At 46.9% G+C, this 23,489-nt stretch overlaps 1 protein-coding gene across 12 annotated transcripts in view; it reads left to right on the top strand.

Moving 5' to 3' along the window:
- The window catches only part of ROBO3 (roundabout guidance receptor 3), a 328,455-nt gene that overhangs the window by 259,659 nt on the left and 45,307 nt on the right, over positions 1–23,489 (top strand). For all 12 annotated transcript variants that reach the window (XM_083588317.1, XM_083588321.1, XM_083588322.1 and 9 more), the window contains exons 6-8: positions 331–458; positions 10,088–10,212; positions 12,653–12,824. In XM_083588317.1, the coding sequence (XP_083444443.1) occupies positions 331–458; positions 10,088–10,212; positions 12,653–12,824 (425 nt within the window). The remainder of the gene's footprint in view (positions 1–330; positions 459–10,087; positions 10,213–12,652; positions 12,825–23,489) is intronic.

Here is a 23,489-nt window from a genome sequence, read left to right on the forward strand (position 1 = left end):
TGTAAAGATTGAAATAAAAAATAAAATAAGAAAGTTTTCCTTGTCTTTCCTGGACAACCAGCTGGGAGTCGCTGACAGCATCCTGACAGCTAAACTGACATGCTAGCTTTATATGTGCAAGGCTAAGCCAAATTGACATGCTAGCTGTCTGCATGCAAGGCTAAACTAAACCCCTTCTTCCTGACTTTCTGTGTACATGGCTAGACCAACACCCAGTTCCCCCCTGGCATTTTGGTACAGCTGAGACACAAGTTTTCCACTTCAGTTAGAACTGGGCTTCGGTGATGTGACAACTCTTTCATTCTTTTGCTTCTTTCCTTTAATTCCAAGATCGGAGGTCCAGAATGACAACACTCTGCGCATCAGCCGGGTGAGTGCAGAGGATGAGGGCACTTACACGTGCGTGGCAGAGAATAGCGTGGGCAAATCTGAGGCCTCAGGCTCCCTTAGCGTCCACGGTGAGTATGTCTCAATTGGTTGAAGATATTTGTTCCTGAAGAGGGTGCATTGTGGGGTGATGAAAAGATAAATGCAAGAAAGGGTAAAAACACGTGTCCACTCAGCTCACATTGCCAGGGCAGCTGCTGTATGTAGCTTAGTAGCACCAAATCCAGCATCAAAAACTAATGCAAACAGAGTCAACTAATCACGACTAAGGTGCACAGGCTGTCGGGAAACATTGATTCGGCAAAAATTCACCCAATAATTCAAGTTGAAGTGGTTTTGCACATTGCCCCTCACCTCTTTGTTTTTCAGTGATTCGTTTTTCCACTTCATCAGCACATTTTTACCTGAAGTAAGGCCCACTGAGCTCAGTGGAGTTTTCTCTGGGTCGACACACATAGAATTGCACTTTCAATTTCTGCTTCCACGCTAACTCGGGCTTCTTTTTCTTTTCTTTTTGGGTTTGCTTTCAAATAAAGCAACTTCACATTTTTGCAAGGCATTTTTGGTGTGTGTTTTTTTATAGAGAGCAAGAAAAGAAATCTAAATGTAGAATATGTTTTCCCCAGTATTTTCATTTTTTTAAAAAGGATGCATTTTTAACAAGCCTGCTTCGGTCACTGCTCTAAAAGTGTGCATTTTTCTATCAATACTCAGTTGCTGTCCGCTATAAGTGCACAGAAGGCAGCCATTTTTTAATGGTGGTGCCATTTTGAATTTCTCAATGTGCGCCTGAAAACCCGGCATTCTGAGAAAAGCAAAATGGTGACCGCCATCCTTCCAGAGCTCTGATTCATTTCTCCCCCACTCCCCAGAACAATGTCACTTGAACCACCTTCTATGTCATTTTATTGCAGTCTACTTACATAATTCTGTCCACCTGAAGTTACCTTCACATTCTGAATTGTCTGATCTTCTCTATGGAGCAGTGCTCCCAAAGGACAACCTGTCATTCTCCTGTTCTGGATTTCCAGGACTGTTTTATTCCCATTACTAAGCATTCACAGTTGGTCTCAATTTTCAGTTGGCCATATCTCTGCCACCCACCAATGATAGGTTTTTGATGCACATAAGCACGTAGATACATTAATTACAGCACCACACAAAAAGAATGGTATGATCATATCAGGATTCCCTTTTGTGCAGTGATTGTTCAGTGTGCATGATGTTTATGTGCTGTAAAATGGAGACATCAGCTGAAAACTATGGCCAATGTCACATGCGACAATTCCAAAATGAATTGCAGAAATGTTTCCAAGTTAAACTGGAATGCAGGCAGGCTGGAACACAGAACGCAGAGATGGCACACGGAACAACAGAGAAACATTGGACACCCATCCAACTTTACAAACCTGGCTTGCTCTTCTTCTGAATTTTGCAAATCGCATCCTGTAAAAACGTTCCTTCTAACTGCGGCTCGATACGAGTCAATTGTGTGCTGTAGCACATATAGACCTATAAACTGATGGGCCTCTTGCAGTGGGATGTATTGCATGAGATGTGTATAAAATAAAGGACAGAATAAGGCACCGTGTGTTCTAGGCAGAGGGGAAACTGAGCTGCAACCAGCAAAGTGTCGAAGGGGGAAAACATTCCTATTCTCTCCCTCAAAAAGTGGGATTAACCGGGAAATGGGGCAAATTTGGCCCTCACTCCCAGAGCATACCCCTTTCCTTATTCCATCGGATGCTTCTTACTGAATTAAATAAGAAGTAGCTCTTAGAAAGACCATTCTAGTGGGACCAAGCCTACCCCTTGCTCCTGAGAGTCTATGGCAAATCTCCACTGATAAATATCCCAGGTGCGCTTAGTGCATCACTGTATTCATAGTAAGGTAAGGTTCGGCTTTGGGCTGAATAGTCTTCTGGGAGCCTTCCCCACCACCTGTCACTTCCTGAAGCATTGGGGGAGCTTCCTGTTCATATCTGCTGAGCAGGGCCCAATGCCGTCTCTAGGATTGAGTGGGCCCTCAGTGGGCCCTGTTAACAGAGAAGAGGCAGGATGTGCCAATTGAGAGCCCTCATAGGTGGCATCAGATCTTCTTGGCAAAGTGGAAATGGTAACATGGTTAATGGGGTGGGCCCTCTGCTGGTCTTAGACCTCCAGCAAATGTCCAGGCTTGCCGTTCTCTGGAACTAGCTGTGCCCTAGACTTCTGTCCCAAAGTTTGGCCCTGATGGGTTTCTCAGTTCACATCATGCTCTTGAGATCAATGGCCACAGGAACACACGTTGTAACTGGAATTTGTTTCACCTGTAAGGTACAACAGCAACATCTTGGCTGCAGGTCCTGCAGTTCCTTGCATTGTCTGCTAATTCCCAGCCTGGGTTTAAGAAGATGCAAAGCTGCTTATTAATGAGTCCTAGAGCCACATCATTTCCTTACTTAACATATTCCGTTTTTGCATTTTACCTCTGCTCTGTCCCAAAGGTTCAAAACAGACCACCCTTCTATAAAAGCCCATAGCATGAAATTGAATTTTATCTGTAATAAAACTCTCAGTGAAGTCTCTGGCAAACTGCAGAAACATCCATCTCCTCTCCCAGTATTAACTCTGGTCACTAAAGCTCAGTCCAAACAAGAAGATTTTATAGCATTAGCAGAGGCTTCTCCAGCTTTGGCATGTCTCTAAAGGGAGGGAAATCTGTGGTTGTAGCATGCCACGGAGTACATCTGTACTTCATATCACTTTGGCAAAGAGATCGGCTCAGATTTGGCCTTTGGTTAGCCTTGCACTCTAATTTTGGGTCTCCCTACTTGTTGACGCTTTAAACATTCATGCCAGATTAATTTGATCCAACTCATCTCATGCTTTTTTATTTTTTTGTTTTTTTCATATGTTCTCTTTGGTCCAGTTGGCCCATTCCGTAAGTATTCATTTCATCTCATTAACACTGCTGCATGCTGGGATGACTAAGGGTTGGAGTTCCTTGGTCGGTTTTGTGCATGTGCCTTCTCCCCGCTTTTCTTTTCATTTCTTTTTTTTGAAACCACAGTGAGAGCAGTTTTTCCTGTGTGAGTTCTGTGTTCCGGTTGCCCAGTGCTAAGAGGAACTCATTGCGCCTGGTTGTCTAATTAGCACTGCTTGCCCAACCTGGTGGCCTCTAAAAGTTGGACTTCAGCTCCCATCAGCCCCAACCAACATGGCCAGTGGTCAAAGATATTGGGAGCTGGGAGTCCAAAACAATTGGAGGGCATCAGGAAGTGGAAGGCTGGTCTAGATCTTTGTGCATCCCTCCATCTCCATCATTTCCCAACAATACAAGGTGGTATGGCATTTGGGTACTCTCCAGCACTGTTTTTCTAAGACAGTGGTGGCCAGTTCCCATCATCCCTGACCACTGGTCCTGTTAGCTAGGGATGATGGGAGTTGTAGTCCCAAAACAGCTGGAGGGCTAAGTTTGGCCAGCACTGTTCTAAGATAAGGCTAAGATGCCCAATTTACCATGTAAACCTATGCACTTGACATACTCCTTATCTTAACCCCAGGTAAGGATGCATAAGATTACAGACCTGCGTGTAATCCCATGTTTCTCTACTCAACAGTAAGTCCCACTGAGTTTAGTGAGACTTACTTCCTGGTAATGTTGGATTGCTGCCATTAGCCTTTTCATTCCTTTGTGCTCCCAGGATTCAAGTGCCATCTGAACTGGGCCATGTTTTCAGCAGTTGGTTTCTGGAAAGAATGCATAGGATTGTGCTTGGCTTCTGTCTTCCACAATGGGCACATTTCAGTCCTGACTCTCTTGGAATCTTCTCTGTTCTTCAAGAAGAGCAGCCAATGTGGTAACCTCCAGGCATTGTCAGACTCAAAGTCCCATGAGCCTCAGACATCATGGCCATTGGCCGGAGATGATGAGAGTTGTGGTCCAGGAACACCTGGAGGGCACCACATTTACTACCCCTCTTCTAAGAAGGATGTAACTTTCCCACTGATAATCAAGTTTTCTTCCCTTGCCCATGTTTTGCCAAGACTTTAGTCAACAGTGATGATTCTCATGGGAAAGGGTTTTTCCTACCACCATTTGAAGCAAGGTGATTGCTGCATACATGGGATAAAACAAATTGTGTTGGAGATTGTTGTGACTTACCTTTCAGGGAATGAACTGATTTCAGGATTTGCCCAATTTCTCAGTAAGTGAGAGAACTGGACAAATTATAAAAATAAATTCATTTCCTCCCCTTCAAGTGTTCCCAACACATACCGCAAAGTTTCCAGACTTTTGACTTTTTTTGCGCACGAAACCTTCTGGTGCAACCCCAAAATTTATGCTTGGAACTGCCTCCCAGACCAATGGTTTGATATCACCTCACTTGCTTCATTCAGAGTCTTCTGCAAAACCTACCTTCTCTGCCAATCCTTTGGCACAACCTTTGCACACACACACACACCCCAGCACTGCCCCTGCTTTTAACTCACCCTTTAGCTATGCCCAGGGACGCGGGTGGCGCTGTGGGTTAAACCACAGAGCCTAGGACTTGCCAATCAGAAGGTTGGGGGTTCGAATCCCCGTGACGGGGTGAGCTCCCGTTGCTTGGTCCCAGCTCCTGCCCACCTAGCGGTTTGAAAGCATGTCAAAGTGCAAGTAGATAAATAGGTACCACTCCGGCGGGAAGGTAAACAGCATTTCCATGCGCTACTCTGGTTTCGCCAGAAGCGGCTTAGTCATGCTGGCCATATGACCCGGAAGCTGTACGCTGGCTCCCTTGGCCAATAAAGCGAGATGAGCGCCGCAACCCGAGTGTCAGCCACGGCTGGACCTAATGGTCACGTGTCTCTTTACCTTTACCTTAGCTATGCCCAAAGCACATGCAGCTGACACAACCCCATATTGCTTTCCTGTTTCCCACCTGCCTCGAGTTCCTTTTTCCTTCCCCTGTGGTGAATTTTAGACTGTAAGCTCCTCAGGGCAGTGACCTGACCACTTGCCCTCCATAAAGCACCCTTCACACCATTGGCCCTATATAAATAACGAAAAAGGTAATTGCAGAATATGAATTTCCCCAGTCTCTAAGCGCTTAGCTGCAATAAAAAGAAAGGGGAGGGGATATCTGCTTGTGAACGAGTCCATGGCGCCATGCCTTTGACTTCAAATGCATTTTTGTACCGTGACATCACTTGTCAGGTCGACAGGCTTGCCCTGCATCTGTGGCTTACATATCCCTAATAGCAACCCTGGGAATAACTGCTTTTGCCCTTTTTCCTCTGACGCACAGCAGCCCCAATCAAGGGCTTATCTTCCCCTTCTCCTTCTCCTTCTACCCTTTTCTTTTTGCCAATAAATCACCCTCTAACAAAGCACGCTTCTCTTCTTGTAGCTGTGAAGATAAGGGCCCACAGGTGAGCGAGAGATGCCAGGTGATAGGAGCCGCTGCCTGCCCTGGCCCCCCCTTTCTTTGCTAGGCAGCCAGCAACCCAGTTCAATTTCCTGCCGGGAGGGCGAGAGGGGGGCTGTCCTGCCGTCATCTCTTATCTCCATGCTGAATTTGTGGGCAGCAGGGACCATTTTCCTTAGACGCCCCAAGGTCGTTCCTGCCCTCTGAGTTTCTTTTTTTTATCTTTCCCTTTGAAGTGGGGTGAGGCGTCGCTGGAGGGGCAGTAATGAATTTCCTGAGTCACAATATCCTTTCCATCATCCAGACTCCTCCAGCCTTTGAAGTGGCGCCTGGTGCAGTCCGTGTGTGTGTGTGTGTGTGTGTGTGTGTGTGTGTGTGTATAATCTGGGAAGAGGGCTTTCCCAGCAACCATTAACCAAAGAGCTGAAATTGACCCCCCTCCCTCCCTCCCATTTACATTTTTATTTGATTGTGGAGCAGGTGGCATCACCAAGACAGCAGGCTGTTGCTCTGGAAGGTCAGAGGTCTCCTGCCTTGCATCCAGGCACATGTTAAGAAGGACTCATCCCCACCCCCTTCTCACAGAATCGGCCCAAGGCAGCTGATCTCTGATTTCAGTGCCAGCCAAATGACCCTTCCTGTGGCTGCTGGCTGCCAGGTTCCCTCATAACACACACGCATCATTTGGTGAAGTGATTTTCAGGGGACAAAGCCTGACCTTCAGCAAAGGAGAAGTGGCCTTTGCCAGCCCAAAAGAAAAGGCTGGCAGGTTCTTTTCCTCGCTTCCCTCCCTCGCAGGATTTATGGACATTAAACGTGGGGAGGGAGGGAGAGGGAGAGAAATGGAGAGAAAGAGAATGAGGTTGTTCCGGACACTGTGACGAAACCTGACCCACAGCCTCAAGTTATAATACCCTACACAGATGTTTGGAGAAGTGGGCCTGGCCCTACCCTCCAACTTTTGATGTTTTTTTGGGGGGGGGATTTGGTTACCCACAGTGCTTGCGCCAAGCGTTGGAAAGTCAGGATGATAAAAATCAAGGCAGGAAATATCCTAAGCACCTGATCACCCCAAGGCTTTTGTACATTTTGTGCTGGTAGTATGGCCCTAAAAATTTGTTTTTCCAACCTTTGAAGGGTGAGATTTCAGAAACCTTTCAGGTTTCGGAGTGTGCTACCTATCTGAGACTCTATCTCAATCTTTTGTGTGTGACTTCATTTATTTCAAATATGTATAAAATTTTAAAACAGCCTTTGCTTATGGGTCTCTTAACGTGATTTTATGAGCATGGAAGTAGAAAGACAAAAGCTACACAGGATTGTGTTCGCTTGGGGTTGAAGCAAAGGGTCACTGTGCGCTCTCAGATGTTAGGATCTGGAGGCAAAGGAGAATGATACAGAAGGCTGATCCAATATCATAAATCAAGACGTGCTAAATATCTTTTTGGCAACTTGGCTGGAGTTTGGGAGGATTGGATATGAGAAACCCGAGTTTCATGCTCATCCATGATGCTAATTGAGTGACTTTGCACAACATGAGGGCACCCCATTCAGACAACATTGAGGCTGAGTAAGTGGCACATCCACACATTCAGTTGGACATCAGAATGGAGCATCATACACCAAGGGATAACTCACCTGCAGTCTTCCAGACAGTGGACTTCCATCACCTCTGACTATCAGTGACCCATATCTTTGGTCCAACCCAATTCCAGTGAAACTTTGGTAACTGCTGTCATGATTCATCACTGCTGGTTCCTGAAATAGCAATCACAGTTACATGTCTCATGCTGCCAACTTTACTGCTGTTTCTCTCCACCACTATCAAGCACAGTGGCTCTTGTGAGCCAACCCAGGACCCGGAATAGGAGCAACGTAGGGGGCAATGGAACTGGGCATTGCTGCAAATTTAACTCCTGTCTGCATAGATCCTGTCTGCATAGATATAGGGACACGGGTGGCGCTGTGGGTTAAACCACAGAGCCTAGGGCTTGCCGATCAGAAGGTCGGTGGTTCGAATCCCCGCGACGGGGTGAGCTCTCGTTGTTCGGTCCCTGCTCCTGCCAACCTAGCAGTTTGAAAGCACGTCAAAGTGCAAGTAGATAAATAGGTACCACTCTGGTGGGAAGGTAAACGGCGTTTCCGTGCGCTGCTCTGGTTCGCCAGAAGCGGCTTAGTCATGCTGGTGACATGACCCGAAAGCTTTACGCCGGCTCCCTTGGCCAATAAAGCGAGATGAGCGCCGCAACCCCAGAGTCAGTCATGACTGGACCTAATGGTCAGAGTTCCCTTTACGTTTACCTTTAGGGGGCAATGGAACTGGGCATTGCTGCAAATTTAACCCCTGTCTGCATAGATCCACACATACCCACCCCTTCCCATGAACCATTTCTAGCGCCAGTCAATAACTATCAGGAGGATTTTTCCCCATTCCATGGAAATTCTGCCAGAAAAGACTTCTGGATGGGGGAGGGCTGGTTAACAAGCAGTCACACACCCCTTGCGATTAGCATGCGGGTAACCTAGCACTCACAACTTCATTAAAGTAAGGCTTGCAGTGATCAGCATGACAATAGTACACCTGAAGCTCCTTCCCTCCCTTTCTTATGGTGCCTGGTGCCCTATAAATACTTTACAGCTCTGCAAGAGGAATGGGGCATTGTCTCTCTCTCTCCTTCTCTAGGTAGTTTGAGAGGGAGGGCAAAGAGGAGATAAGGCAGGCGATTAGCATTTGTAAAACCCGGTGCCATTTGTCTTGCATTGAGAGGAGAGAAAAGGTTCCAAACCAGGCAGAGGTGCTCAGGGAGGAATTTAAATCTGCAACATTATTTATGGCCGGGTGGCTGATTTAGAGGGTCTTTTTTTCTTTTCTTGCCTCTCTCTGTCTCCTCCTTTCCTTTCTTCCATTGCAAGATGATATCGTTTGCATGCATTTATAGACTGGGTTTTTAAAAATAAATAAATAAAAGTCCAAGCCTATCTGGAAGCACATTAATATGTTTGATTTCCTCTGTGAAGTTATAGCTTGTGTTCCCCAGTGGTTTGCATTTCTCCTTTATCTCTTCTCTTCTCTTGCTGTTGTTGCTTTAAAATCTTCTGGGTTGCCCATACTGTGAAAGCAGGTGCTCCAGATATCTAGAAACATTGGAAGTCACCTAATGCTGAATCAGACCACTGGTCCAGCTAGTTCCTTATTGTCTGACTGGCAGCATCTCTGCAGGGTTTCAGATAGGGGACTTTTCCAGTCCTACCTGGAGATGGTGGGGATTGAAACTGGCACCTTCTGCACTCAAAGCATGTGTGCTGCACCAGGAAGCTCCACCCCTTCCCCAAACGAGCGAGCTATAAATGAGTCGGAGCCAGATAGAAGAGGGTCAGAACCCACACAATCACACACAACATACAACACAATTTTCACAACCCCATTCCACAAGAGGACCAGCAGGTCATTCAATCCATCTGGATTAAAAGAGGCTAACTCTTATGAAGCTCATTGGCTGCTGCTATAACTATTATTAGTTCAAACCAGTTAAGAGAGAGAAAGTAATGAAGGCCCTATATTTGACTGTCCAGACATTCTTTTTCCAGAGGCGAGATTTCACATGACACAAGAGGTTCCCAGTGAATAGGTAGTTATTTCCTCCCTATTTTATAAGAGGGTGAAAAGATAGCTACACAATACATCTATTAATAGACTCATAGAATTGTAAGGGAATCTGAGTAGCATCTCGTCCAACCCCCTGTGATGCAGGAATATGCCCCATACAGGGATTGAACCTGCAACCTTGGCGTTATCAGCACCACTCTCTAACCAACTGAGCTATTGAGTGCTGTCAATGTCTTTGGGGCAGAACCTTTATTTTAAAGCACCCGTAAATAGCCCAGAGACAGGACAGCAGAGTATAGCGACCAGGAACAAGAATGGAGAATTGATGTCCCTCCAGAATCAGCGGTTCTCAACCTGTGGGTCCCCAGATGTTGTTGGACTACAACTCCCATCATCCCTGAGCTCTGGCCTTGCTAGCTATGGGTGATGGGAGTTGTAGTTCAACAACATCTGGGGACCCACAGGCTGAAAAAGGCTGCTCCAGATGATGGTGTTGGACTTCAGCACCTGCCCCTGCCAGCATGTCCAAAGGTCAGAGATGAGGAGAGCCGTGGTTGATCTAGAGGAGCACATCTACCCAATCCCAGGGCTATAGCGCTGGGTTTGGAAAGGAAAAACCTAGGGCTGGATGGGTCCAGGTCTTAACTCCCCCAAAGTCTTAAACCTGTTTGTCTTTGTCTCGCCTCTCCTTTTCTCTCAGTTCCACCACAGTTGGTGACCCGTCCTCGGGATCAGATTGTAGCCCAAGGCCGCACTGTGACCTTTCAGTGCGAGACCAAAGGAAACCCACCGCCAGCTGTGTTTTGGCAGAAGGAAGGTAGCCAGGTAGGTGCGGCCTTACCCAATTCAGCATGGCCTCTTGCCTTCCTTTTGTGCAAATATGTGCCTGCATGCGCATGCTGAATCTTTCGGCTTGCCTTGGTTCTGAGATGCAGTTGTCACGTGTGGTCAAATTCCATGCAAGAGTATGATGGGGAGGGTATAATGTTAGGGATGGATGGGGGAGTCTCTGTGTTGGAGAGGTGGGAGGCCCCATTAGCTTAAGTAGTACCTCAGGTTAAGAACAGTTTCAGTTTAAGAACGGACCTCCAAAACAAATTAAGTTCTTAACCCGAGTTACCACTGTATTATTATTATTATTATTATAAATTGAATTTATACACCGCCCTATACCAGGAGGTCTCAGTGCAGCTCACAGAAAATATCAACATAAAAACCAGAATACAGTGGTACCTTGGTTTTCGGACGACTCGGAAGCCGAACATTTCAGCTTTTGAACACTGAAAACCCAGAAGTAGCTGCTTCGGTTTTCGAACATTTTTTGGAAACCAAACGTGCCATGCATCTTCCGTATTGAGTTTTCTGGATGGAAATGCTTCTGGAAATGCCTGCTTCGGTTTTTGAACATTTCGGAAGTTGAATGGTCTTCCAGAACAGATTACATTCGAAAACCAAGGTTCGACTATGTGTAATGACAATTTTTAAAAAACAACAAGCTGATAACCCCCCCCCCAAAAAAGGAACGATCTGTGCTACTACTGCTGCCAATAATGAGTCCCATCCCTGAAGATCTGTTGGAGAATCTCTCCTCCTCCTGGAGAAAATTGGTGACATGCTCCTCCCAGCTTCTCTGCCATGAAATAGTGAGAAGAATTCTGAGCGGCTGTAGCTGTAGCTTTTCTCCTGTTCTGCCCACCAAGGGTACAGGATGCGGTTATGCCTCTGCAGCAGGGGTGGGCAACTGAGCCCGATTCTTCCGTGGGCCAACATTGACTGGTGGAACAGGGGACTGGTGACAAATTGAAGCGGTCTCACCTTTGAAATACATCTGAAATTGGTTTCAATGAAGGTCATTTGGAAACGGGCTTCAAAGCAGTGGCAGCCATGCCTTCACCTGCTGTCACCTGTGATGTGGCGACAGCAGGGAAAGTGGACCTAGTTTGGGGAGAATGGCCTTCCAGGATAAATTAGGCCCACGAGCTAGAAGTTCACCACCCCTGTGCTGGACAGGCTTCATACTTCCTGGACCATTTTGCTTTCTGTTTTTCTACTAGAACCCCAAGCTCTACCAACCAGAACCAGGTGCAAAATACATAGTTAGAATTAAAGGGCATATTTAATCTTTGAGCATATTCTGAGTTCACAGGCCCTTCACACAAAAGCTAACTAAATTTCTTTATTCCAGTAGCCTAAATTAGGTAGGGTTGCCATATGGCTGGAATTTCCCGGACAAAGCCAGGAATCAGATGTCTGAAACAGTGTCTGGACAGGAATAGCTTAAATGTCCAGGAAAATCTGGACGTATGGCAACCCATGTTGGAAGCATAGTTTTTGGTGAATTTTATTAAAAATACAGTGGTACCTCTGGTTAAGTACTTAATTCGTTCCGGATGTCCATTCTTAACCTGAAACTGTTTTTAACCTGCTGCTGCCGCGCTGCCAGAGCACGATTTCTGTTCTCATCCTGAAGCAAAGTTCTTAACCCGAGGTACTATTTCTGGGTTAGCGGAGTCTGTAACCTGAAGCGTATGTAACCCAAGGTACCACTGTAGCTCAAAAGGTTCTTCTTTTTTTGAGATTTTGCAAAAACAACACAACTTTGCCCTCACAACAACAACAGAGCAACTTTGTGTCCCGATTTCCACTTTTTGAAATATGACAACCCTAAAATAGGTGAGAAATATCATTTGGGTTTCAGTTCCTAGCTGGAACCACAAAACAAACCGTAGTTACCTGATTTCAGACATCACAGTGAACTGCGGTTAGTTTAAAACCCAAAGCAGATGCTTCTAATCTCTTCCTCTCGCATGTAAAATAGGGCAGGGGGAGGCACATGAGCTCAAGACTTGCCACAGATCATTCACGCAGCAGGAAACCACAGCTTCCTGTTATGTCTGAACTAGGCTGATGAAGAAAAAAGCTTTCCAAGACGATGGCGTTTCACCCATGGCAGGCATAACTCCCTTGGAGTTATGTATTAGGATTAGACATACTAATACATTTCATTACAAATACAAGGTACCATTTTCTTAAGCATCTTTGGAGATTCACCCATTATCTCTGTTTGATCCCATGACAACATCCCACAGAAGCAAAGGGGGGGGGACTATTGTGTCTCTCAAGAGGGAGACATTCTGGGAACTGGGCAGTAGGGAACTGGATGGCAACCCAAGGCCATATTGGCAACCAAGGGCCGCATTCTTCTTGCATGTTTCCAGGGGATGGGAAATGAAAACGACCTTTTTCCCCATTTTATTTTCTGCAGATCCTGCTTTTTCCTAGCCAGCCCCCTCAGGCGATGGGCCGTTTTTCTGTGTCTCCAAGCGGCGAGATGAACATCATGGACGTGCAGACCTCAGATTCAGGCTACTACATGTGTCAAGCCATTAGTGTGGCAGGGAGCATCCTGGCGAAAGCTCTCCTGGAAGTGGAAGATGGTAAGTTATCTGCAAGTGGAAGATAAATTTTTCACGCCTGGGACAGTTTGGAGCGAGAGGCGCTGATGTACACTGACTCCACACAGATTTAAATGGGAGGGAATGCTTCCCTAATCCCGGGAGGGGGGGCGGCAAGGCAAGTAATGCACAGACATGCTTATCATGTTCCTTCAAATCAAATAGCCGCTTATTAAGGAGGCAGGGAGTAATCCCAAAGTTTCTCAGCCTCTGGGGATGACTCACAGTTTAGCAATTCTTGGATCCAATTTCATTTATTACTTAGCTGGAAGTGAGAGCGGCTCCTGCCTTAAACATGGTGGTAGTGGTGTGTGTGTGTGTGTGTGTGTGTGTGTGTGTGTGAGAGAGAGAGAGAGAGAGAGAGAGAGAGAGAGAGAGAGGTTGCAGCCCTGACCCCCCTTACCTGGGAGTAAACCCCTATCAATTTAGTAAAACATTTCCGAGATAGTTAGAATCCCGTTGTCGGTGAGAATCGTGATGTCATAAATCACAAAAAACAATTTGTTAGAGAGTCACAGTGGCTCAATTCAAATGATCCTCCAAACCATGGTTCAGAACAGAGGTTTTTAACCTTTTCAAGTCCACGGCTCCCTTGACCAACTACATTCTTTCTGCAGCTCCCCTTTGAGGAAACACACTCCGAGCCTCAGAAGCCCAGTTATGTCACCCCTTGCCTGTAGAGCTGGCAGCCCCTCGTCCCTTTTCAAACACCCTCCCTTGTGGAGTCTTCCCTCAGCCTCCTCTCCCCTCTCCTTGGGTGTCTCTGAGTCTCCACCCCCTGCCTCAAAGAGAGGTGCCTCCTCATGCTGCCCCATAGGGGCTGGAAAAAGGATGCCCCCCAGCCTTAGCAGCCTGACAGAGACTGGCAAAAGGTGGGCATGAGGCAAACAAGCCTTGGGGCTACAGGTAGGTAGCCGTGTTGGTCTGCCGTAGTCGAAACAAAATTAAAAAAAATTCCTTCCAGTAGCACCTTAGAGACCAACTAAGTTTGTTATTGGTACAGTGGTGCCCTGCAAGACGAACGCCTCGCAAGACGAAAAACCCGCTAGACGAAAGGGTTTTCCGTTTTTCGATGCGCTTCGCAAGACAAATTTCCCTATGGGCTTCCTTCACAAGACGAAAGCCCATAGGGAAATCTCCAGGACAGCGGGGAAGCGCAGCGCGTCTTCCCCACTGTCCTCGGACCTCCTCCGAAGGCTGCCGGTGGGGCGGAGAGACCTCCTCCCGCCGCCAGCCTTCGGAAGGCTCCTCCGAAGGCTGGCGGTGGGGCGGAGAGACCTCCTCCCGCCGCCAGCCTTCGGAAGGCTGCTCCGAAGGCTGGCGGTGGGGCGGAGAGACCTTCTCCCCGCGCCAGCCTTCGGATGGCTGTCCTGAAGACTTGCGGTGGGAGGAGGGTTTTCCTTCCCACCGCCAACATTCAGAATGCTGTTCTGAATGTTGGCGGTGGGGAGGAAAAACCCTCCTCCCACCGCAAGCCCCGGGAACAGAGGAGAAGCGCTGCACGCCTTCCCCTCTGTTCCCGTACCTGTCCTGAAGTCTTGCGGTGGGGAGAAAAGCCCTTCTCCGCACCGCCAGCCTGGCAAGCGGTCTCCATAGGAACGCATTAATTGATTTTCAATGCATTCCTATGGGAAACCGTGCTTCGCAAGACGAAAAACTCGCAAGAAGAAAAAACTTGCGGAACGAATTAATTTCGTCTTGCGAGGCACCACTGTATGAGCTTTTGTGTTCATGCACACTTCTTCAGATACTTCTCCAGCCTTGGGGCAGCAGAGATGGGAGAGGGCATCAGAGGAAGGAAGGAAGGAAAGAGGGACAAAGGCCAGTGTTGCCCAAGGCACCCCTGACTCTCATTCAAGGAACCCCATGTTGAAAACTGCTGGTTTAGAGGAAGTAAGCCTCTGGCATTAGCTCCTGTCACCACTTTCCTCTGTCTCACAGCTTCCTCTCCATTTAGCGATAAGCATAGTTTGCTGCAATGTCCAAATTAGCCAACTAGGTTCGCACTTGCCCTCAAAACCTGAATCAGATCCCATAGTCTGATTGCTAAATTGTCTGTTCCGCACCTGTAAGCCAGGCACATCCAACAGGTACATCGTAGATCACTGGATGTCTGTGGTAGATCACTGGCAGATCATTGGCTCACCTCAAAGAAGCTCAACAACTTTGACCTGAACCCCCCAAAAGGGGGTAGATCACTGCCAGTTTTTAACTCTGTGAGTAGATCACAGTTTCTTGGGAGTTGGCCACCCCTGCTGTAAGCAATCAATATTTTAACACAGCAGACCTGCACTCTGGAACCCCCTGCCCATTGACATTAGGCAAGCTCCTTCAATGTACTATTTTTGGCAGCTGCTAGAAACCTTCTTCTTAAGGCAGGCTTACCCTGATACGTAAAGCTGGTACGTGTTTTAAAGTGTTGTTGTTTTTTGTAACGTATATTTTAACAGCTTTTTTTTTTTTAAGGTTAACTTGTTTAAAACTCTGACTTTTATAGAGAACTTTAATGTATGTTTTTTTGTGAAGTACTTAGAGGGGATTCTTTTTTTACAATTAAGTAGTATACAAATTCTGTGAAATAAAATAAAAATGGATGGGCAGGCATAAACCATTACAGTGGTACCTCGAGTTACATATGCTTCAGGTTACAGACTCCACTAACCCAGAAATAGTACCTCAGGTTAAGAACTTTGCTTCAGGATGAGAACAGAAATCGTGCTCCGACGGCACGGCAGCAGCGGGAGGCCCCATTAGCTAAAGTGGTGCTTCAGGTTAAGAACAGTTTCAGGTTAAGAACGGACCTCAGGAAGGAATTAAGTACTTAACCCGAGGTACCACTGTATTGGCCTATTCAGACATTATCATGACAAGTTTCTGTTCCTGCTGAACAGGAAGTGGGGAAAGCTGTTGTAACAAAGAGGATGGCATGAGCCCCTGGCGTGTTGACAACCATCCATTCTGTGGTTTGAACCTGTTATGCCATTATTATTTTTAAAATGTAAGAGGGTACCCTAAGGGTCTGTGGGGGGGAGGATTGCTGTTCACGTTCTCTTCCATCCATATTTTTGCATATGATTCACAACTATTTTTTACTGTCATCGCCCCATATTTAAATCAACATCTTGCCTTTGTATCTAACCAAAAATAATGAAATGCTGCTATTAACATGACCCGCAGCGTCAAACTGAAAAAATAAGTTGATGGAATCTTAAGTAGTTTGTTACATTAGAGCAGTTTCTCTCCTTCTTTTAAATGCATATCTGAGAAAGTAATGATGGGGGTGGCAGCTGGGGGAAATGAGAGGATAAGAGGGCAAGACTGAAACAAATGAGTAGAAATTTCAGAGAGGCTGTGGGTTGGGTTTGATGACCTCAAAGATCCCTTCCAGCTCTAAAAGTCTGCGATTCTAAGAAAAGACTTCTCAGGTACATGGGCTTTGCAGGCCCCCCATCCCCAAAAATAACCTCAAGAATCTTTCTCCTGACATTTCACTAAGACCTACAAGGGTTGGGCTTCATAGGATCTGTCCATTTGGGTTACATGTGAGCATTGAAAATAACATCTCAGACAAATCCTAGAATATAAACGACCAGGATAGTATTTTTCTTATTTTTTGCAGGAGGGGCAACAGGCTCTGCAAACTTAGATCTTGTTGGTTTTTCTTGGGTAATGGAGAACTCACCAAATCCACCTTTAGTCCTGCTTTCATTAAACATAGATTCTGACCTCACCATCTGACATAAAGATTTAGTGTTCTTTTTACTGATGTCCAGACATTTGGTGCTAGCGTGTTTTTGGAAATCTCAGGCTGAGCTACCCCTCAAGATATGGTTCAACAGCATTTGGGATGTAACTATCTCAGAGCGACTAACCTGGCTTCGAAGAGTAGCAAAAGGTGTTGCTTAGAGAGATAGCTTTGTTGATGCACCTTTCTTTAATATGGAAGGGAAGAAGATAACAATTCTCTCCCCCCCACCACCATCAGCTCAAATTTGTCTGTGGCGATGCTATATTAACCATTAATGACTTAAGAACATGCTTGAAATGACACTACGTACTCAATGCAATGTTGTTGTTTTTGCGGAGATTGTATTTTATAACTAGGCTTGTACCCAGTTATTATTAAAAGTTTTATTATTTTGGAAAATTAAATTTTATTTTTAAAAAAGAGAGAAAAGACATGGTGTATCCTAAAGAATGACACCAGTGTGCAGTTCATTGTCAGTAGCTCAGTCAATAGACCATGAGACTCTTAATCTCTGGGTTGTGGGTTTGAACCCTGCTGGGGGGGGGATTCCCGCATTGCAGGGGGCTGGACTAGATGACTCTTATGATCCCTTCCAACTCTACAATTCTATGAGTACTAGTTAAGAATATGCATCTGCCCCCCAAAATACTGATCCCTCCAGAGCTTTCTGAAAAGGGAGGAAGTGACCAGCCATTCCTTTTCTTTTGTTGTCCCCTAATCTCAGTGTTTGTTTGGCCATTACCTGAATGAAGGACCCAATTGCCCTCCACACCTTGTTGGACTGCAGCTCCCATCAGCATGCTTATTGGTCAGGGATGATGGAAGTTGTAGTCCAAGTTACGGACATCCACAGGTTGCACACCCGTCGGCTGTTACCTGGAGGAAATTTCACACCAAATCACTGAAGAACCTTTCTTGAGCCCTAAAGGTAAAGAGACCCCTGATCATTAGGTCCAGTCGTGGCCGACTCTGGGGTTGCAGCGCTCATCTCGCTTTATTGGCCAAGGGAGCCGGCGCACAGCTTCCTGGTCATGTGGCCAGCATGACTAAGCCACTTCTGGCGAACCAGAGCAGCGCACAGAAATGGCGTTTACCTTCCCACTGGAGCGGTACCTATTTATCTACTTGCACTTTGATGTGCTTTCAAACTGTTAGGTTGGCAGGAGCAGGGACCGAGCAATGGGAGCTCACCCTGTCATGGGGATTCAAACCGCCAACCTTCTGATTCGCAAGTCCTAGGCTCTGTGGTTTAACCCACAGCACCACCCACGTCTTTAACCCTAGCAGTCCCCTTTTTCTTCTTGCTGCTAATATCATTTTGTCTATGTTTCCTTGGCAATATTCAGATGCCTGGAAAGCATAGAAGGGGCTTGACTTGATCAGAAAACCTTTCACTTTTATTAAAATCACTGGAAAGAATTGCAGGGGTGGGGGAGGTTCCGAGGGAAAGAGAAAGAATAGCTGTGTAGGCAATTTCCTTCATTACCACCATCTAACAATAGGACTTGGGGGGGGCTTCTCCCCTGCCCCCCCGCGCCTCCCATTCTCCCAAGCAAGTTGTGCTTCATCAAAATCAACAATTATTTAATGAAATGTTGTCAAGTTACGTAGGTAGAAGTGGGAGTAGTAGGAGGGTGGTGGGTGGAATTTCATGGCGTAGATTCGTAAATAACAACTTAGCTACAGAAAGAACAGCACAATCAAATTGCTGTCACGCTGGGCATTTTCTGCACTGAGCAGGGTATACTTTATTAAGAAGCTATCTTCTCTAGAAATCCAATATGGTGCAGGGCAAGATGTCATAAGAGGCATGTGTTGGTAACCTCAAGACTTGATTACTTCAGTGCGCTCTATGTGGAGCTACCCTTGGTCCAGGGGCTCCAGTTTTGTGGGGATACACTATCGCCAGCACATTAACTCCAGTGCTCAAAAGTCTGCACGTGATGCTCATACATTCCTGGGGCAGGTTCAAGGTTCTTGTGTTAATTTGCAAGGCCCTTAGCAATTTGAGCCTGGGATACCTCAGAGGCTGCCAATCCCTTATATCCCTGCCCAACCACTAAGGTCTCTGCGGGTGACCCTGTTAATGGCTCAGATGCACGACTCATATCCACCAGGAGCTGTGTGTTTAGAATTGTGGGCCCAATATCATGTGATTCCTTTGCAGCTGAGATCCGTATGTGCATAAAATCATACAAAAAAATTTAAAATCAGTAACAAGCTATTCTGAAAAGATGCATTCTTAATTGCCTGCATTATCCTGACAGAATAGAAAAGTTATTTTGCGGGCGTTACAGAGGGTTGGGGCAGGGCAATGCATCAGTAGCACCCTGGACAGCTCCAGTTAGGGCCCAGCCTGTAGCTTTAACATAGCAGCAGAGCTCAGATGTTGTTTCAGCAACAGCCAACCTCCGACTGAGCCTTAAATAGGAGCCTTAACATCGCAGGAGCTAGCTCCATCTTCCATGAGAGGAGCATCTTCATTTAAAGGGACAGAGCCTGCTTTAGAAGTCATTGACTTCTGTAAAACGAGAGAGACCATGGCCTTCTGAGCTGGAGTCCTTAGAGTCAGAGGAGAGCGATGCAGCCTCCTCATGCCAAAGAAATACTAGCACTACAGGCTCTTCCACAAGTGTTGCTCATGTAGTAGCATTTGTGTTACTGGTCACGCCCCGAGAGGGGTTCTTCCCCCCCCCCCCGAATCCCCAAACTCATTCCCCGGAAAGAAGGGAGATCTGACTAGAGAGTCATTCTGAGGGCTGGCCCTGTCTAGAGAGCCTCAGAAGCCGCCATATCCATTCTTGTGCCAAATAGGGCTTGTTGAACCATCACCTTGTTGAACTGGTGACCTGGAAATGAAAGGCTTTGTACTGCCTTATTTCCCTACCTCTGAGCTTCTCCCCAGGGAGCAATCCTCTACTCTCAACAGAGTCCTCCCTTCCACCCTCTCCATTATTATTATTATTATTATTATTATTATTATTATTATTATTATTTAACAGAAACACCTGATCCATTGGCAGCAGACAATTGGGAGGGATTAATAAGACAAAGGAGGTTGTAACCCTGAAATCCTCATTTAGTCGCAGCATCACCAGCTGGGTTTCTACGGCAACAAGAAAAGGCACACACTTTCCAAAACTGCTCCAGCTCACGGGAGACGTGGCTCTCTGTGTGTTTGTATGTGTGTGTGTATTGCTCATTGACACTTCTTCGTGTGTGTGTGTGTGTGTGTGTCCACATCAGGCACATGATTTTGCCAGGGAGGCATCAGCAAGTGGACAAGTGTCTGTCGCCACCTTTCAGAAGAGCTAAATCACTCCTTATCTTCCCCCGCCCTCCCCCCTGACACTCGGGGAGGAGGGAAAAGGCAGCTGGGACTTGTGTACAATCTCATGGGTTGCACCCACATGCCATCGAATATGATGTCAAGCCGTTTGTCTGCTGCGTGGGAGATTTGGCGGGGCAAGAGGGGAGGACGTGCCGGCGATCCGTCTCCTTGCATGAGCGGCGGGCGCAGGGCCCTCATGCTGGAAGCTTGGCAGGTGCGACAGATGATCCCTGTCTGAAGCCAGCTCCTTTGCCTTGATTGATTTTCTCTCGCGTCCCCCTCCCCCTCCGCCCCCTTGCGTGCGCTTTCACTGCTGATTGTTACTGGGAAATTCAATTGTGTGTGAACTCTCGAGCGCCCTTTGTCCGTTCGCTGCTTCCCAGTCGATAGAGAGTAATTAGGGTTGTAAATAATGGCCAGAGCCTGTGAGCTCGCTGGGCTGCTGGGCAGATGTGAAGCTTGGCCACCTCTGGGGTTTGAGTTTCAGGGGATTAGAAGGGGGCAGATCTCTCATGTATGCAGCATAGAAAATCTAGCACTGATGCCCTCTCCCCTTGAGTCTTGCTGCTAAGGAGGGCAGCAGATCAAGAGCAGCTTTCCCCAGCCTGGGGCTTTCTAGATATTTTGGACTCTTATTCCCATCAGGCCTCAGCCAGCATTGCCAGTGGTCAGGGATGATGGGAATTGCAGTCCAACAACATCTGTAGAGCAGCAGGTTATGGAAGAAATCACCAGGGTGAAAGATGTGAGGGTAGCAACCATCAGGAAGTGATGTAAATCGAGGTGGCATTTCAGCCTTACAAATTTAATATTATTGTTATTAAATATTGCATAAGGTTAAATACATTTTCTTTACTGTTTGGGAGATAAGGAGGTATATGCACTTAAAATATGCCCCTTTCTTGAGGAAGGGCTGTAGCTCCATGATAGAGTATAACCTTCGCATGAAAATAATCCCAAGTAGGAGTGGGAGAGACCCCATATTTCAAAAAGTGAAAATCCAGACACAAAAGTTGTTGCTTTTGTGTGTGTTTTTGCGTTGCCTTTTTTTTCTTTTGCAAAGGTAAAGGTAAAGGTAAAGGTACCCCTGACCTTGAGGTCCAGTCGTGACCGACTCTGGGGTTGTGGCGCTCATCTCACTTTATTGGCCGAGGGAGCCGACGTACAGCTTCCGGGTCATGTGGCCAGCATGACTAAGCCGCTTCTGGCGAACCAGAGCAGCGCACGGAAACGCCGTTTACCTTCCCACCAGAGCGGTACCTATTTATCTACTTGCACTTTGACGTGCTTTCGAACTGCTAGGTTGGCAGGAGCAGGGACCGAGCAACGGGAGTTCACCCCATCGCGGGGATTCGAACCGCCAACCTTCTGATCAGCAAGTCCTAGGCTCTGTGGTTTAACCCACAGCACCACCCACATCCCCTTTCTTTTGCAAAGTTGTTGCAAAAATCTCCAGAACTGACACTGCCAACATAGGTTGCCATATATCCGGATTTTTCCGGACATTTTAGCGATTTCTGCCCGGACGCTGCTTCCGACTGCAGGTATGTCCAGGTATGTCCAGGAAATTCTGGACATTTGGCAACCCTACCCTTCTGAAACTCTAGAGAGCTGCTGCCAGCCCGTGTAGACAGTGCTGAGCTAGATGGACCAATGTTCTTGACTTGGAAGAAGGCAGCTGCCTGTGCTCCTCCGTGTTTTCTTTCACGTCAGGGAATGAAAAACTGCACCAAGGAGATTTACTTCTCTCCTGGCTGTTGTGTTGACTCAACGCTTCACAACGATATCCATTTACCGAGCAAAAGCGTTGGAAGTCCCAGACAGTTCAGAACAGCATCAAAACCTTCCTGTGGAAAGGGGAACCCAAGACAACACAAGAAGTTCAAAGGATGTTAAACCTGACACCACATGAAACTCCCCGTGAGTCAGAATCCTAGATGGGGGTGGGGGAGACGGCTTGCCCTGCTCTTCTCCAAAGAGTTCAAAGCCATCTACAGATGGTCTTAGGGTGGCCATTGCTGGTCATCTCCTGAAGTCCACAGCTCGCTCGCTCTGCCCTCAATCAGCCTCCACATGCCTGTCTTCCTACATACAACAATCCTGGGGGGTCACAAACACAGGCTGGAGATCCTCAAGATTGGCGGCAGGTGTGTGTGGAGAGAGAGGGGGTGGGGGAAACCCCTAGAAAGGGGAAACATCATGAAGTCTAAGCCCTTCACGGCCTAGGACCCTCATGCCTACGGGACCACCTCTCCCGGTATGCCCCACGGAGGACCTTAAGGTCCATAAACAGCAGCACTCTAGAGGTCCTGGGCCCTAAGGAAGTCAGATTAGCCTCAAGCAGAGCCAGGGCCTTTTCAACACTGGCTCCGGCGTGGTGGAACGCTCTGTCTCCTGAGACCAGGGCCCTGCGGGATCTGATTTCTTTCCGCAGGGCCTGTAAGACAGAGTTGTTCCACCTGGCCTTTGGCTTGGAATTAACTTGATCCCCTCCCCTCTTTCTTTTTTTCCTTTTTTTCATTTTTCCTTCTGTGATGGAACTCCTACTTGGGGACATGCCTGGTTTTTTTCTGGCCCACGTAGGACCAGTCTGGATAGTTAGCCTCGGTGAAGACTTGACGTTTTCATCCCCCCAATTTTTTTTGAGTTTGTGCTGAAATGAGGCTACATTTTAATGTTGTATTTTAATCTTAAAGTTGTATTTCAATCAATTGTTTTATATTTGGTGTTAGCCACCCTGAGGGGTATAAATAAATATTATTATTATTATTATTATTATTATTATTATTATTAAGCGCACTGTCTGACCTTGGAGTGATAGTTGACTCTTAATGGGAGACCCATGGAAAACTCGGGAGGACAGAATGGGATGGAGTATATGGGAAAAGAGCAGAACTGGCTGGCTGGAACCCCGGGGCACTCCACACAGCAACATTTTGTTGCAGGCTCCACTTGTTCTCTTGATTCTCCATCTCTTACCTCTGCCTTGCAGTTCCCCTGCCCCTCTTCGCTGCCTGTCTGTCCTCGTGTCAGTTTGCTGACCAAAGGATGTAAGGACGATATTTCAGCTTCGATTCATGACTTCTTCTGCAGCTGGCTGAGGCCAAGGGTGCCCTCTTAATCCTTCATGCCCTGCTCTCTGGCCCCCTCCCTTCCCTTCCACCCCCCCACCTCCTCCATTTCCCTTTCCTCTCGCCGCTTGCATGACTTGGTTTGCCTCCGTTCAATAGGGCTCTTATTTAGTGTCATTTCTCATAGTGTCAGAGCAAGCTCCCTCCAAGCGCATCTGATCAATGGCATTGATCCACAATAAAACTGGCACCAACGTCAAGCGTCCGGAGAAGCACAAGCGCTAAGCACTTCTTAGCTAGGGCAGGCCGGGCGCTGAGTTCATTAGCACAGCCGCTGGCTTTCTCAGACAAATGAATGGCAGTCCCATTAATAACCAAGTCTTTTGTCTGGAAGCCTGTGTTTAATTGCACTGTCCATAACTGTTTTGCTGTAAACGTAGATTCAGTCTGTTATGGCCGATGGCAGAGGTGGCCAACGCAGATGTTGTTAGATTCCA

Source organism: Podarcis filfolensis, assembly GCF_964270895.1.
Source record: "Podarcis filfolensis genome assembly, chromosome: 15".
Classification (NCBI taxonomy): Eukaryota; Metazoa; Chordata; class Lepidosauria; order Squamata; family Lacertidae; genus Podarcis; species Podarcis filfolensis.